General features: G+C 38.9%; 1 protein-coding gene across 2 annotated transcripts in view; it reads left to right on the top strand.

The window, feature by feature from the left end:
- Positions 1–17592, top strand: part of LOC135775864 (glutamate receptor ionotropic, kainate 5) — a 135560-nt gene that overhangs the window by 62852 nt on the left and 55116 nt on the right. For both annotated transcript variants that reach the window (XM_065286427.1, XM_065286418.1), the window contains exons 2-3: positions 11409–11576; positions 13734–13898. In XM_065286427.1, coding sequence (XP_065142499.1) covers positions 11459–11576; positions 13734–13898 — 283 coding nt within the window. In that variant the 5' untranslated portion in view covers positions 11409–11458. The remainder of the gene's footprint in view (positions 1–11408; positions 11577–13733; positions 13899–17592) is intronic.

Here is a 17592-nt window from a genome sequence, read left to right as displayed (position 1 = left end):
TACCCTAGCAACAGAGTAAACAAAGCCTTATATCTCCGCATCAGAACATCGTAGAGACACGGGGGTTGGACCGTTTGACTCGTGACTCGGAGGGTAATCACTAGTGGATGCCATTTTTTTCCCTAGCAACCAAATACAGTACCCTAGCAACAGAGTAAACAAAGCCTTATATCTCCGCATCAGAACATCGTAGAGACACGGGGGTTGGACCGTTTGACTCGTGACTCGGAGGGTAATCACTAGTGGATGCCATTTTTTCCCCTAGCAACCAAATACAGCACCCTAGCAACAGAGTAAACAAAGCCTTATATCTCCGCATCAGAACATCGTAGAGACACGGGGTTTGGACCGTTTGACTCGTGACTCGGAGGGTAATCACTAGTGGATGCAATTTTTTTCCCTAGCAACCAAATACAGTACCCTAGCAACAGAGTAAACAAAGCCTTATATCTCCGCATCAGAACATCGTAGAGACACGGGGGTTGGACCGTTTGACTCGTGACTCGGAGGGTAATCACTAGTGGATGCCATTTTTTCCCCTAGCAACCAAATACAGTACCCTAGCAACAGAGTAAACAAAGCCTTATAACTCCGCATCAGAACATCGTAGAGACACGGGGGTTGGACCGTTTGACTCGTGACTCGGAGGGTAATCACTAGTGGATGCCATTTTTTCCCCTAGCAACCAAATACAGTACCCTAGCAACAGAGTAAACAAAGCCTTATATCTCCGCATCAGAACATCGTAGAGACACGGGGTTTGGACCGTTTGACTCGTGACTCGTAGAGTAATCACTAGTGGATGCCATTTTTTCCCTAGCAACCAAATACAGTACCCTAGCAACAGAGTAAACAAAGCCTTATATCTCCGCATCAGAACATCGTAGAGACACGGGGGTTGGATCGTTTGAGTCGTGACTCGGAGGGTAATCACTAGTGGATGCCATTTTTTCCTTAGCAACCAAATACAGTACCCTAGCAACAGAGTAAACAAAGCCTTATATCTCCGCATCAGAACATCGTAGAGACACGGGGGTTGGACCGTTTGACTCATGACTCGGAGGTTAATCACTAGTGGATGCCATTTTTTCCCTAGCAACCAAATACAGTACCCTAGCAACAGAGTAAACAAGCCCTTATATCTCCGCATCAGAACATCGTAGAGACACGGGGTTTGGACCGTTTGACTCGTGAATCGGAGTGTAATCACTAGTGGATGCCAATTTTCTCCCTAGCAACCAAATACATTACCCTAGCAACAGAGTAAACAAAGCCTTTTATCTCCACATCAGAACATCGCAGAGACACGGGGGTTGGACCGTTTGACTCGTATCTCGGAGTGTAATCACTAGTGGATGCCAATTTTTTCCCTAGCAACCAAATACAGTACCCTAGCAACAGAGTAAACAAAGCCTTATATCTCCGCATCAGAACATCGTAGAGACACGGGGGTTTGACCGTTTGACTCGTGACTCGGAGTGTAATCACTAGTGGATGCCAATTTTCTCCCTAGCAACCAAATACAGTACCCTAGCAACCGAATAGACAAAGCCTTATATCTTCGCATCAGAATATCGTAGAGACATGTGGGTTGAATTGTTTTACTTTTGGCTTGGAGTATAATCATATATTGTCCCCCGAAATTTGCCACGGCAAGCACCACTTCACATTTTCTTCAGGAAATGTACCTATCTAGTTATTATTATTATTCTTCCAACCAAATTTCCGCAATTAATACGGCTCGAACCGGTTAACTTAGAAACTTCATTCAAACTCTCAAACGTGCGGACTATTCGGGAATAGTGTGCTATGACTTTTATAAGCGATCGGGGGTACGGTCTTCGCCCCAGGGGCGAAAAAGCAGCCGAAAAATCCCATAGACTTAACATTGGGACAAACTTTGACGAGTCGTAGCTCAGACCTAGGATTTCACAGAAACTTGTGACTTGCCACATTTGAAGAGGCTGGCAGGCTCTGTAAGAACATACCTCACAATGGGGTGTAAGCTGTACCCCTGGGGTGTAAGAGGTCCCCAAATTTCCCCATAGACTTATAATGGGGCAGGAATCATGCCCATATAAGGAACTAAAAACGTCCCGGATGGGATATCTTTGCAGCGCAGTGTCATAGAGACATGGGGGTGGGCTCATTTTACTCAGGCATCCAATCAGTCCCTTAGGATCCTTATTGAGCTATCAAGCCACGCCCCTAGCAACCATTTTGGGCACCCTAGCAACATCTCCCATAGACTGCCATTATAAAATGCCCAGATGGATATCTTTGCAGCACAGTGTCACAGAGACATGGGGGTGGGCTCATTTTATTCAGGCATCCAATCAGTCTCTCACCATCCTTATTGAGGTATTAAGCCACGCCTCTAGCAACCAAATATGAGCAGCCTAGCAACATAATAAACAAAGCCTTATATCTCTGGATCCGGACATCATAGAGACATGGGGGTTGGGTCTTTGGGTCATATTAGCTTCATGCTAGCTTCATGCTAAGTCATGCTAGCTTCGTGCTAGTTTCATGCTAGCTTTATGCTAATTTTATAATAAATCTTGCTAACTTAATGTTAAATCATGTTAGCTTCATGTTAAATCTTGTTAGCTTCATGCTAAATCATGCTAGCTTCATGCTAATCATGCTAGCATCATCTTAATCATGCTAGCATCATGCTAATAATGCTAGGATCATGCTAATTTCATGCTAAATTCATGCTAACTTCATGGTAATCATGCTAGCATCATGCTAGCTTCATGCAAATTATGCTAGCTTCATGCTAATCATACTAGCATCGTGCTAGCTTCATGCTAATCATGCTAGCATCGTGCTAGCTTCATGCTAATCATGCTAACATCGTGCTAGCTTCATGCTAATCATGCTAGCATCGTGCGAGCTTCATGCTAATCATGCTAGCATCGTGCTAGCTTCATGCTAGTCATGCTAACATCATGCTAATCATGTTAACATCATGCTGGCTTCATGCTAATCATGCTAACATCATGCTAGCTTCATGCTAATCATGCTAGCATCATGCTAGCTTCATGCTAATCATGCTAGCATCATGCTAGCTTCATGCTAATCATGCTAGCTTCATGCTAGCTTCATGCTAATCATGCTAGCATCATGCTAGCTTCATGCTAATAATGCTAGCATCATGCTAGCTTCATGCTAGTCATGCTAGCTTCATGCTAGCTTCATGCTAATCATGCTAGCATCATGTTAGCTCCATGCTAATCATGCTAGCTTCGTGTTTATCATGATAACATCGTGCTAGCTTCATGCTAATCATGCTAGCATCGTGCTAGCTTCATGCTAATCATGCTAGCATCGTGCTAGCTTCATGCTAATCATGCTAGCATCGTGCTAGCTTCATGCTAATCATGCTAACATCGTGCTAGCTTCATGCTAGCATCATGCTAATCATGCTAGCATCATGCTAATCATGTTAGCATCATGCTAGCTTCATGCTAATCATGCTAACATCATGCTAGCTTCATGCTAATCATGCTAGCATCATGCTAGCTTCATGCTAATCATGCTAGCATCATGCTAGCTTCATGCTAATCATGCTAGCATCATGCTAGCTTCATGCTTATCATGCTAGCTTCATGCTAGCTTCATGCTAATCATGCTAGCATCATGCTAGCTTCATGCTAGTCATGCTAGCATCATGCTAGCTTCATGCTAGTCATGCTAGCATCATGCTAGCTTCATGCTAGTCATGCTAGCTTCATGCTAGTCATGCTAGCTTCATGCTAGCTTCATGCTAATCATGCTAGCATCATGCTAGCATCATGCTAACGTCATGCTGAATCATGCTAATCATGCTAGCATCATATTTCATCATGATAACTTTTTAAATCATGCTAGCTTCACACTAAAACATGTCAACAGCCAGGTAAACTACTAGACTAAATTTCTTTTACATTTCTGTCAATCAACTTTTTGCATTTTCATGCACTGGTAATTCCTTGGGAATTGCATATCTAGTTTTTTTGTGTTATTGTCACGGATCTCCAAATTTTTCCATGTCCTTACCACAATATACCTCATCTTCTGTAATAAACTTACCTTTCTGTGCCACACAAATACCGTTCAGGGGCACACGAGAAAGGAGCGGTTGAACTCTGGGAAATTTTCCTCTTTCTTACCATCGTTTTCGTCTTCTGTGAGACGGGGGCGGCCTGGCCGATATTTATCATTCACATACTTTTTCGTCAATAACGTTTTTTTTCTATTTTTGAACCATTGTCGTGACTATAACACGGTAAATTCATGAGATCAGGCTGAACAAACCATACATCAATGGGAAGCTTATTTATTCATTATTTATTCATGTTATATAAATCTCAATTTCAAAAAATGTACCCCTTTATGACTGGTTTTGTGTTCCAGGGATATATTAACAAGGAGATGTCTGGCAGTGTCCCAATTAGGGCTGTACAATATATTGTTTCAGCATCGACATTGCAATGCCTGCATCTTTAATAGTCACATCACAGATGCAAAACTAACTCACACATGCAAAGCTAACCTGTCATAGGGTCATTTTTTATATATATTTATATATATAATTAATATATATAATTTATTTATATATTTGTTAGTTAAGGTGGTAGGGTTGTGCAGGTGGGCGGGCCGGGGGCGTGGCAATCAAAAGGGCAATGTAAAGGGCGTACACGTCATGATGAATATATTTTTATTTAAAACACTCAAATAAAACTCTATTTTGAAAAAACTATTAACACATACTAGATTATTAATGAATAAAATGCATTTGACGGCCTTTTGTGCAGCAAATTTTTTTTTTTGGATGACCTAGGTAGGGTATCCCAGCTTAGGTGGGTCGCCCGAACTGAAAATGCTGCGGGAAACCCTGTATATAATTACGAATTAACAAGGCCCTGATTTAATAAGCTTTCCAATGATGGTTTGTTATTATATGACAATATTTGTACGAGATACAACTATCTGTAAATTTGGAAAAATCATTCTCAATTATTTAGAAAATCATAATTTATTTATTATAATTTTATTTACAATAATTTCTTTACTTTTTGACTGTAAATAAAATTTTAAGGAGTAAAAAGTATTTATTTTTTCTTAAAAAATGTATTAAGAAAAAGTTAAAGTATTGATTTTTTATTGTATTTGAGTGAAGTAAAAATCATCAAAAATAATACTTAAGTACAGTAATAAAGTAAAATTACTCAAGTACTTTACACCTCTGGATATATGTCAGGATATTTCTGTACAAGGTGTTTTTAAATCAGAAGAGCTCAAACATGCATTTAAGTCTGGGACTAGGATAAATCCTGTCCAGGAAACCACACCAAACAGTATGTATCTCTATAATCTTCTTGCCTGTGTATGGTTATATTTTAAGGAATAACAGCATTATAAACAATAGGCAGTTTCAGTAAACGCACCTCCTGTCCAGATCATTCATCTGGACGCTGTTTTTCCAATCTTTGCGAGCTGTTCCTTCTGGTTGCCCTTCATCTTGCCAGTGTTTAATATTTATTTTGCTTCCTTGTAACAGACTGCACCACACACGTACACCTCAACAATAAGAAAACAAAATCTATCCTCTTTCTGTGGTTAAATGAGAGGATTATCCCTTCATTATAGCATCCAAGGCAGCATGGAAACCGCGCCTCCGCTGCCTCCGAGGCAAACAAACCTTTTTATTTGCCACAACCTCACTGGAAGAGCCGTGCAAATGTCTCAAAACGCACAGAGTCGCATTACTGTCATGGTGACAAGTGACGGGCGTATTAGGAACACCGTTTTAACATTTTTCTCTTCTAACAAAGCCTGTGGAAACAGATCTTAGCCAGCTGGCTTTGAGTGGCTGTACCAAGGTAAATTCTAATGAAATCACAGGACACCGTTTGAGGTGTAATATGAGATTTAGGCTATTGGATGTGACATGAGCATGGCTTGAGAGAGATACTGTACGCGGCAGAAATATTTCAGATTTTATCTGTGATGCTGTCAAACCCTTACTTCTGCAATATGTGTTGTATTGTTTTATTGAAGTATGACTGCTTATTAGAAGTGATTATAGAATAAAAATCATGTTGGATTCTCTTCTAGTATTTCTAGTAGAATTTTGAAACGCATTATCGTTACTTTAAAGAGATGAAGGTTCTTTTCTTGGTTAAAGCCTTTGTGAAGGGTTAGCTAACGCTGCCAGATGTCTGATAAAGTCCTTGAAGTAAAGCAATGTTAATTTATAACAAATAAAGCTAAAGTTTAAATTAACTTAACATTTTTCAGCCTTTTCTCTTTAAAGTGTGGAATGTATTTGTTTCTTAAGCAATCCTCCCTTCTTCTTTTGACTTGGATCAAAACCTCATCAAGATCAGAGACTCCACAATCTTCTTAATTATTAATGTGACATCACAACGTGTAAAGTCAGCGCTTACAAAAATTAAAGATGAAGGACAGAGCGAACAGGTGTATGGAATGGGCTACACCAAGGTTCCTTATGAAACCTTTGACCGAAAGATTCTTTGGGGGACCAAAAATAGTTCCCCCTCGGCATCACTGTAAAGTAGGGGTGTAACGATTAACCGTGCAAATGCGCGGAAATTTTTTTTCTCTCAATGAATGAATTTGAATGAATTACGGTGAAATCCAGACACATCCGAACGCCAGGGGGCGCTCCCGTGCAGAAACTCCCTTTGTGCCACAGAAGAAGTAGCATTACGAATGCTATTCCAGGAAATGTCTACATGAATATTTATATCATTGTTCTTCAAATTGTTTCAGGTATTTTCATGATAATAAAGAATATTTGAAATGATTTTGTTTAACGAGTGTTGCTTTTTTAAATGCATGTTATAAACAACTCCGACTCATAATGATTTTAGATTGAAAAGGACTTCCTACTGACCAAATGCCGTAGTACATGCACAAGCTGTGCATAAAACAAAGAATTGCAGCCTTACGATTCAGAATCAATTTCAGACAGGCATTTTTAAAGGGACACACGGTTTAATCGTTACATCCCTACTGTAAAGAATCATTTAAATAGTGGTCTCCAACATGTCGGTGAGTTTCCCACCAAAGCACATTCTATTAATTAAAATGTATTTATTACATATTTTTTTTATATTAGCTTGGCTTCTTTTATGTGTCAGTCCCTCCAGAAAAACGCAATTATGCATTTATTTTTTCAAATACGCCGCACTTTCGCAGAAAAAAATTGCAGATTTCTTTGCGCAAAATATGCGGGGCTTGCATGATTTCATAATCCCTGCAATTTCGTAGCAAAAATCACATATATCTTAGCAGAAAGTTGAAACATTTTGCGTTTACTTCACACAAGCGCAGCCATGTGCCCTGTTGCCATGGGAATGTTATGAAGTGATTATGTGACGTGAACATCATTGAAAAGCTGCAAACAGTTTTTGCAAGTTTCCACAATTTTTGCAAGTTCCTGCAATTTCATTGCATAAAATTTCATAAATATTCCATCGCATTTTTTAAGAAAACGTGCCGCAAGATCAAGGATTTTTGCCCGCAACAATCACAAAAAACTATTTGGTGCAATGCAATGATAAAACAGATCAACAATTCAAAATACTGTGAAATAAAATCAACAAGTAAATCAAAAAAGTTTTGAGTAGACTATATAAAAAGTAGCCCTCCATCCCTGTTTTATTTGCTACATTGTAGACCCCTATATAGGTTGGAGACCCCTGAATTAATGATACTGTGAATGAAAGTGGAATGATGGGAGTTGTAGACCTCCACTGATGATTGGAAATCAGTCCGACGGTACTAACTAATCATGACATCATAAGTGGTTTATGTTATGACGTAAGCCAACAAAGTGGCTTGATAAAAACAACAAAGGGGCGGTGTTAGATGCTACAATATTTCTACCGCATACAACCGAACGACTCAATTCTGCTTTTGGATAATTTTCGCGATACTTTTATGACATATGGCCATCGATCTGTGCAGTGCTGCATGAACTCAAAACATCTACGATTTCTACCACAATAAAATTGGAAACTGAGGATAATGCGAACATTGACAAGCAACCCAATAAACATCGCTTTTTAAAACTGCGAATTCAAGCTTTCTTGAAAACATTTGGGATGATATAAGTATGTGCATGTAAACAAAATATATAACAGTTTTGTAATATGCAATAGTTTTAGATATTGTGCCTTTAGAATGTATGTAATACACACATTGCATCGACCCACCATAAAAGGATTCGACAATGGTTAACAGAGCTCGGCAGTACGTTTTCACTGCTAAAATTCATTAATCTCCATAGCGAAATGGAAATTGCTATTGAGATTCGATAAAGCTTAAACCTTTTAAGACAGGCCTACCACGAGCCATACAGTTGTTAAATGATGATACATGAATATTTCTTTAAAAAACGGTTTACTTCAGCAGAATTTGCACTGAGGTACCGCGTTGTAATATGTTGTGCCGCTATAGTTCAGGTCATTAAAGTACAATATGTTAAATCATATTTTAAAAGCTTATGAAGAAAATCAATCGGAGGTATGCGGTACTTCCGAAGTCAAGCCACCGAAAAGCATGCGGTCAATGTAAAAAGGCTCTCTTTAAAGGTTAACAGCACGTGAATTGTCATGAATCACTCTTTAGGATGTGTTAAATGAGGGTTTTATATTATTATAGGAGAGTACAGGAGCAAGCCTCAGTGGCTTCATTGATCAGCACAGCCTGTGGGTAATTGCATTGACTGTTAAACTCAATGCTGGTGTACGGGAAAGCTAACAGTTAAATAAGTGAAACAGCCAAGCTTGAATTTCTGCCCATTCAGCAGGCTGCTTCATCGTGCCATGTTTACTTGTATACCTCAAGACTTTCAGCTTCCGCCTCCTCTCTCGATATCTCCCCCGGTTTGCTTTCATCTTTTCCTATCTGCTATTTATGCCTCCTCGTCCGCTATCTCAACCCGTATGCGTTTCTTCCGTCCCGTCCTTGCTTTTTGATTCGTCGCCTTCATTTAAGTTCCATTCAGGCTTCAATTTGAATGCGTTCAAAGGGCCTTATTGGCAGGAAAGATAAACATTTACTTTGCCGAGGCGCAGAAGGCCAATACAAAACAAGCTGTTGACGAACTCAAACACGGGCAGCCCGGGATCGACGGCAGCTTTGTGGACGAGGCCCTTGATCTTGTGGCATACACGAGCGCACACACACATACTGTTGGAACAGACTAAAGTCTTTTTTCAGGTCTATTATGCCGCATTCGTCAAGCATTCGCCGGTCCCAATCCCATTTCTGAGTCTGTTTCTTCTGGCTGCGTTTTATTCTCGCAGCTTTCTGGATGAATTGTTGTATATCACATCATGCGCTATATAGCGTTGCGCTGTAATTGCTATAAAGATGTTTTTAGGTGCAGCATGCGTTTTCGCAATGGTCGTGAATATTTTATCGCACCATATACGAACCATCTTGTGTATGGCTCAATTATAGCATTAAGACGACAAAGAGGTACCTGGACACTTATGTTTATATGCCCAGCAAGCAATTTGGGCTAAAACCAGGCTAAATTTGGGCTGTCAGTGAAAATCTAATAGACGTCTACCATAGCCCAAGAATAGACGATACGTATACGTTTAAAACAAATGAAAGCAAACACCTTGAACACCTGTTGACTTTGTCTACATTGGAATATCATAAATCTTCAAGTTATTTTGGCAAAAATGGCATGTAACCAAATGCAAGGCTATTTAGGGTAGAAGTGGGTTACTCATAGCCGGTCTATATTGGGTCTATAGTTAGCCGTCATTTCAATGTCTTGGTTTTTGCTTGCTGGGATGGGTATGCGCACACGTACCTCTCTATTATATTACTATTATATTTAAATGTACAAACCAAAAATGGACAATGAGAAGACCTTAATAGTTTAGTGGATAATGCAACACATGGAAGCTGTTTTGATTTGGAATCCATACTGCATGTTTCACAGTATATTGTATGTTGCATGCAGTTTCTCTTATTAAAAAAAAGTATAACACTGTATGCATTATTCAACGCTGAATGTTTCAAAAACACTATTCACAGTGCAATATGTGCCGTGTCTGCAATATGTTATATGCAATATATACTGTACATTCATTATTTATGACTGACTGTGCATGCCCATGCAAACACCTACAGTATGAATGATATTTCCCTGTGCACAAATCTGTACAAAGCCATTGTTTTGCACATATGTCATTTAGCATGCATGTGTTATTTTATCATTTTGTTGCATCAAATTGCATCATTCATTTAGTGTGTGGGCCAAAAAAAACCCCATTCCAATTATAAAAGTAGATGAGCAGGCAACGTAGTGTTCAGATGACCTCACTTTGCTTAATTCTGCAAGTGACCTCTAGTTTTCATCTTGTAAATAAATACATATAAATAAGTCTATGCTGCATATTTTGGGTAATGTTGTACTGTACAGGTAGGTCACCCGTATCAGAGTCCTGCACGGGTCCGTTATTGGAGACCTGCTCCCGCCTATACCCGCAAAGTTCAGCACCAGATCCGACTCGTCACCCGTGATATTAAAATGAAATCCGCACCCGCCCGGAGCCGTTAATATTTGGCGCTATATTTCGCACATGCATAAATCACACACGCTAAAATCATTCCAATTCAAGTGCTTTATTTTTTATCTCGTACCTCTCTCAACATCACAACAGCGTCATGAATGGGCTTATGAAACAGGCTAAAATGCGCCTTGTTTTGCGCAATTCAATTAGCCTAACATCGGCACCTAAATTGGCTATGGAACCTGATAACTAAACACAAATAGACCTATTCATGAAATAAGAGCAAGAAAAAATACAACCTACCTACACAACCCCTGCTGTGCTCATACAAGTCTCGTCTCGAAAAACCTTTTTTAAAAGATGATGTTCCCAGCTTCCGGCTATTAATGGCAAAACTGTCGCAGTGGTGGTGACGTGACGGGTCAAATGTCATATGTTGCTCGTGTAATGGTAATTTAGACATACAAATATTGCACATATTTTCATTCGCACTACTACTCGCAGGCACGGAGTTCATTATCCACCAGCATCCCCGCCTGTGAATTTTAGGAATGTCACAATCCACCCGTTTTAAACACTTTTATGCGGGTATCCGCGGGTACCCGACCCGTTGCATGACTCTGACCCATATATTCAATGCATTGAAAATGTGCATAATATGCACAATATACATGCTGCAGAAAACTCGGGATGCACCAAAGGAAATTGAAACTATTCAGCAGCCATTGTTTGCTATTCTGTCGATTTTATTCGCCCAAACATTCGGTGCATCCCAAGCAAAAACCAAAGATTGGTATAGCTGGATTTTCCCATGTCGGAGAATGATCAGTGTGTTGTCTCTTACCTGTCCTATAGGTGGCGGTGCAGGCAGCCAGACGACCTTTCTCCATGAGGAGCAGTGGAAGATGCCGGCTCTGCCAGCGCTGCTGCTGTCGATTCACCTCCTTTTCCTCTTCCACTTACTGCTGACCATGGCCCCATCCTCTCACAGTCAGACACCTGCTCTCGCCGCAGTCAGGATGGGTGAGAACCCCAAATCTGCTTTGGGTTACACAACAAACTAGGGTTGCATAACAATTAATCGCGATTAATCTATTGGAGAATAAAGGTTTTTGTTTACATCATATACTTGTGTGAACTGTGAATAATAATTATGTATATATAAATATGCACACATGCATGTATAATTTTAATAAATATATATATTTATATATTAAGTATTTATATTTACATATAAATGGACTGCATTTGGTATATATTTATATATAATATAAATTATACATAAATATACAAATGTATATAAACATTTCTTAAATATATTTATTAGTGATGCACCAATGTATCGGCCGCCGATATTTATCGGACGATTTTTGATGAATTTGAAACCATCGGCATATCGGCAATAGCACGAGAAAGGCAGATACCGATTGTTTATTAATTAACTGCATAAAGAAATCCATTATATGTAAAAAAATTAGTTAATGTTGTTAATAAAATAAATGCTAAATAGCAAAAACCACCTTTGAAGGTTGTCATGCTGTCTTCTTATATTTGTTTTAGCTTAATTTGTGCCTCTCTTATTATGTTGGTCAGTTAAATGTTAATTAGATCCAATCCATGTTCAGTAAAAATAATTTGATGCAGAAATAAACTAGCTAATAGACCAACTGTATAGTATTGTGTACAAGTGTTTAATATCGGCATCGGTATCGGCCAGAAATTGTCTGTTAAAATCGGTATAGTATCGGCCTATCGGTGCATCCCTAATATTTATGCATGTGTGCGTATTTATTTATACAAAGTTATTATACACAGTACACACACATATATGATGTAAACAAAAACCTTTATTCTGCAATAGATTAATCGCGATTAATCGTTATGCAACCCTACAACAAACCAATCTCAAAATTCTGAAAACTATATTCCTTGCTTTATGTCCCTTTCCACATTGATGCTCTGGCTGAATTGAAGAGAGAAGTGCAGTGTTTGATTGAATGAGTCTGCATTTGTGTTTTAGTTGATTTACGTGTCCTTTTACAAAAAAGAAGAAATATTTTTGTTTGAAAAGTATATTTTAAAATATGGTGTTAAACCGTGTCCTAACCAGACGTGACACGAATGCAAAATTGGGCTGTGGCATGACGCAATCAATCACAAAACACAGCCAATCAGTTTGCTATTTTATAAAGTAAAATTAAACAAGGCATGCTTGACATGGCTGCATTTAGTTGCGATTTGGCAAGTTATAAATTTACTAGCAGTGCAGCTTGTAATTGGCAAACTGAATGCTGTGCACAGAAAAAGCGGCAAGGGCATTACAACAACATTGAACCCCATATATTGGAAAGACAACATTGGCTATTACAGATAGATGATCAGTCACGTCAGTTTAGTGTTCGCACATTTTAATTTATTCGGCAAATTCGTTTCCATCTCCTATTATTCGCATGAACTCTTTTTCATAAACCACATCAAGCGAGCATAAAAACTTTTTTGCAAATTAAGGAATTTTGATTTTTTACTTCAAAATGTGCATAAAGTCAGTGTGATGGAAACCCAGCTAATGTGTAAGAAAACATTTCCTTTAACTCAAAAGTTGTTTGTTCAATATTTCAGCACTTTTCTAATACTGACTGACCTCCTACTAAGATTAATCCTTTTAAAATAAACACACGTTATACAGATCAAAGGACATCAGAAGAGATCAGTTGAAATATGTCGAGATTTTTATGAAAAATAAAGGATTTTGTTTAGAGGATCTGTTTCAAACAGAAGGCTTTTTCAAAGTCACTTGTACTTGGCTCTTACTTCTCAGCAAGTGACTGATCGCTTTAAACATCACTACATCTTTTTTGATTCCTGCAAGCAATAAAACATCATTTAAACTCTGGCAGGCCTCCAAACTCACAAACAAATCTAATGATTTGTTCCTCTTTGCGTCATACTAATGAACTCTGAAGTTAAAAACAGCAATGCGAAATTTGCTCCGTAGTGCATCAGTTAATATCACAACATGCAACTTTTGTTTAATTGTTTCAAACATGTATCCGTTTCATCATGAATCACTTAATATTTTGCAACGTCAATACAGTACCAGCGGCGAAACAAGTGGCAGACCTCAGTATAGGTACTGATGTTTTTTCAAGACCGCATATGATATTTTTTTTCTCCCATCAGCTGCTATTTTAGACGATCAGTCAGCGTGTGGACGTGGAGAACGTTTGGCATTGGCTCTGGCCCGAGAGAACATCAACAGCGTGATGGAGGGCCCGGCCCAAACTCGCGTGGAGGTCGATATCTTTGAGCTGCAGAGGGACTCGCAGTACGAGACTACCGACACAAGTGAGTCTGAGACACAAACTAAGAGGCTTTAATAGTTAACGCACATATACTCAAAGTCAACATTAAACTGCATTTGTGATGTGCTGTGTGAAGTTTAAGGTAGGGCTTGACATAACAACCATGTCTGAAATGCATTATACAGTGAAAATTGATTCAAATGTAAAGAGAAATTTCATAGCTTAGTAGAAACTTACAACCAACTTTGTTCCAGTAATATTTCCCCATTTATTTTCCATATGGATTTACTATACAAATAATTATATTATATAATAGCACTGCTATGATTATAAGTATACGAGCCAGTGTTGTAGTGGAGTCGATTTAAAACCGAGGGGCAACAATCCGATCTCTCTGATGAAGCCAATACGGAAGTGATTTAAACTTTGCAATTCATCGACTGGCCGCTAGAGGCTGGCTCCAAAAGGAAGTCAATTCCCATAGACCCCCATGTTAAAATTCCCACCTTTACAATAGAAAATAATATGCGTGCAGCCTGGTACAAAAAGTGTTTTTGGTGTGTATAGCTAATTTTGCCTTTCATAACAACTTTGAGGGGGTGAATTTGTAACTAATGCATTTGAATTTTATTAAGCCTTAAAGTTCTGCATAATTAAAGGCGTGGCCTCTTGAATGACAGGTGATCTGCCATCGCTATCACTAGAATCGAGCTAGGTGGGCGTGGTTTCAGCAACCAGCCACCTCAGCTTCACCCACGTCCCGCCTCTTTACCCATTTTCGATTATCCGCGAGTGAGGCACGGCCAAGATGGTGACGGCAGGCACTGCCTACTTTAAGCTTTATTAAAGCTCTTCACAAATCTATGGGTGATGGCACGGACACTACGTCCATATTTTTTACAGTCTATGGTCAAAACCAAAAGACCAGAGATTGAGGGTCGAGTCGGAGTCGATCGCACTCGATACTCGACCTTTGGTCTTGACCATAGACTGTAAAAAAATAGACGATGCGACATCGCCTCCTTCCATATTGTTATGAATTGAAACTAAAAATGTCTGACCATGGTCACTGCCATGTTAAGTAAAAACGTCAGTTTGGAGCCAAGGCATGCGCAGAAGGAATAATTCGTGGAGCCAGAGGTTGAGCTGCGGTATCAAACTTCCGACCAAATGCTCGTGCGTCCAATTCAACCACACCAATCATAACAAAACGCCCCGTTTCTATAGCAACAAATTACTAGCTAAAATGAAACTTATCACAAAAATGAACAATTGAACATATATCAGCGTGATAAAAACTACCTTAACTCTTTCCCCGCCATTGACGAGATATCTTGTCAATCAAGAGAAAACGCTTCCCCGCCAATGACGAGATTTTCCGCAATACCGCTATCATCCACTAAGTGGCGCCCTTCGCAACTTTTTAAACCCGGAAGTATTCCCTATGGCAAGCTGCTGCATGTCCGTGTCTATTATAAAGATCGCTCTGAATGGGATCTCTATGAAAAGTCCGTCACAAAAATTGAATTATCTCTGCTTTTTGCTCAAAATGTGGTGTTTTTGCAGAAACCTACCCATATTCAAAAGCTGATTACAAAAGAACTACTGAAGGTAGGATGAAACGTTTTTTTTTTGTTTGAAAGCAGAGGGTCTGTTCTTTCATTTGGTATATTGTATGTTTATATATTTGAAGTAGAACATTTTCTGGAAGACATTAAACTTTTGTGAAAATCATGAAAAACGCTGGCGCTGGCTGGCAACTTTTTTTAAAAACGCTGGCGGTGAAAGAGTTAAAGAACCAAAACCATCTTTCGGAAAATTTTATTGGAAGTGTTAATATTTTTTTAATTTAGAGCTGAGTCCCGTTCGTTTGCATAGAGAGGGTGGGGTTTATGACTTGTACTGCAGCCAGCCACCAGGGGGCGATGAAAGACCCAGAGTCTTCACTTTTCAAGATGTATGAGGCACACCCGTTCTTGACTCAGACTCTAGTGGGCTTGACTACAACCATGATATGAACAATGCAACGCTCAATATGGCCTCTCTGGTGACAGAAGTCCCAACCTTCCAGTTCAAAGAATATCAGTCGATAAAGACTTGCGATAACGTTAAAAATTTCCCGTGAGGCGCTTTCAAACTTTTTTTTTTGCACATGCACAGCAACTAAAACAAGCTCAAAAAGAGGAGTTTGATCTTAAGAAACAAACATTGGGTAAATCCAATTGGAGATTAACTCTATTCCTTATTCCCTTTGATGATCAATACTCTTGATGTATAAACTCTAGAGGGAATTGGGTGTCATATTGTGACCGATCAAAGTACACTTGGCGAACAGAGTAATGAAAAAACAACATAATATTTCTATTTATCCGGAGCGACTGTTCATGTGGCGTCCACTTTTTGAAGTGCCCTCTATAGACGGTTTCAGCAGTAACAACATTTCGTGGTCAACACGTAATTTCCGGTAAACTCTAACAATAAATAACAACAAAGTACTTTAAACGAAGTTTATTTATATAACAAGCAAAATAAGCAACACATAGATTACCTAGGAAACCAAAACATTTGTTATTCTCGACGAAGTATTTGTTCAAGAGTTCAGTTTAGTCAGACCATTAAGAAAACTGATACCGGAAGTAAAGTTCGGACCAGACAGGTATCGCGTCACCGCACGTGTGTCCGATGAAACCGCCTATAGGGGAAATATCACGTTTTGAATTGTTGGTCAGAAGTATTTGATTAATTGTGTTTTTAGAGATATCTGTCTTTTTCCTTTCAAGTAGACAGGACTTTAGTCTTGCATGACTGAAATAACTGCAAACAATATTGATAAAACTAATAAGCGTCGATGCGAATCACATTATTCCAAAAAAGTATTTTTGTTCGATTAAACTTTCTTTATATTCAATTAAGACAGCACAAACTGTCTTAGTAAAAAATCTCAGTCTTTATGACAGTCTCTCTTTAAAGTTTTATGAGTCATTGTCAAAAAATCAATTCCACTAAAGAGACTGGGATTTTTACTTCCAGAACAAAACTCTGTATGCAGAGGGGTTGTGGAGGACGCAAACTTTGAAATTGTATAGTTGTGGGGGAAGCACATTAATATTCAGCATAGAAATTCCATTGATATTCTGCAAAGAAATCCTGTAGTTCACTTGGTGGAGCACTGTGATAGCAACACAAAGACTGTAGATTTGATTCCCAGGGAGCACACATAAAATATATATCATATAATGCACAGCGGATAAAAGCATCTGACGAATGCAAAAATGTAATGTAAATGTTGAAATCGATATCTGGTTGATCATTAACATTTCAGTCCCATCAGATCTCCCCTGCTGGATAAGTGTGGTTTGGGATAGGGACATAACATTTTTATTTGATAAAGATAAATGAAATACCATTGTCACACATGCATTGTGCACATTTCACTGCACCACTTAAAAAGCAACAAAGAGGGAAATCTTTTCATCTAAATATACACACATCTCTTTCTCTCTCCCCCTTTTTTGGGGGGAATAAGAGCAGCAATCTCCTGTAGGCAGAGGATAAATCTGTGTTGTGCTTATTGATGTAATTAATCAAAAAGAGCTTTGCATTGACTCCTAATTTGATATATCATCTAGGAACAGGACACTGAACTGGACGGCTTCCAAGATGTTGCCTTTTTTCTCTGCCCACTGCAATCTCTCTCTCTGTCTCTCTGTCTGTCCCTTACTCATTCAGTCCCTGTC

The sequence above is a fragment of the Paramisgurnus dabryanus genome, chromosome 19 (genome assembly GCF_030506205.2).
Source record: "Paramisgurnus dabryanus chromosome 19, PD_genome_1.1, whole genome shotgun sequence".
Taxonomy (NCBI): domain Eukaryota; kingdom Metazoa; phylum Chordata; class Actinopteri; order Cypriniformes; family Cobitidae; genus Paramisgurnus; species Paramisgurnus dabryanus.
The sequence above is the reverse complement of the archived record's forward strand: the minus strand, read 5'-3'. Positions and strand labels throughout refer to the sequence as shown.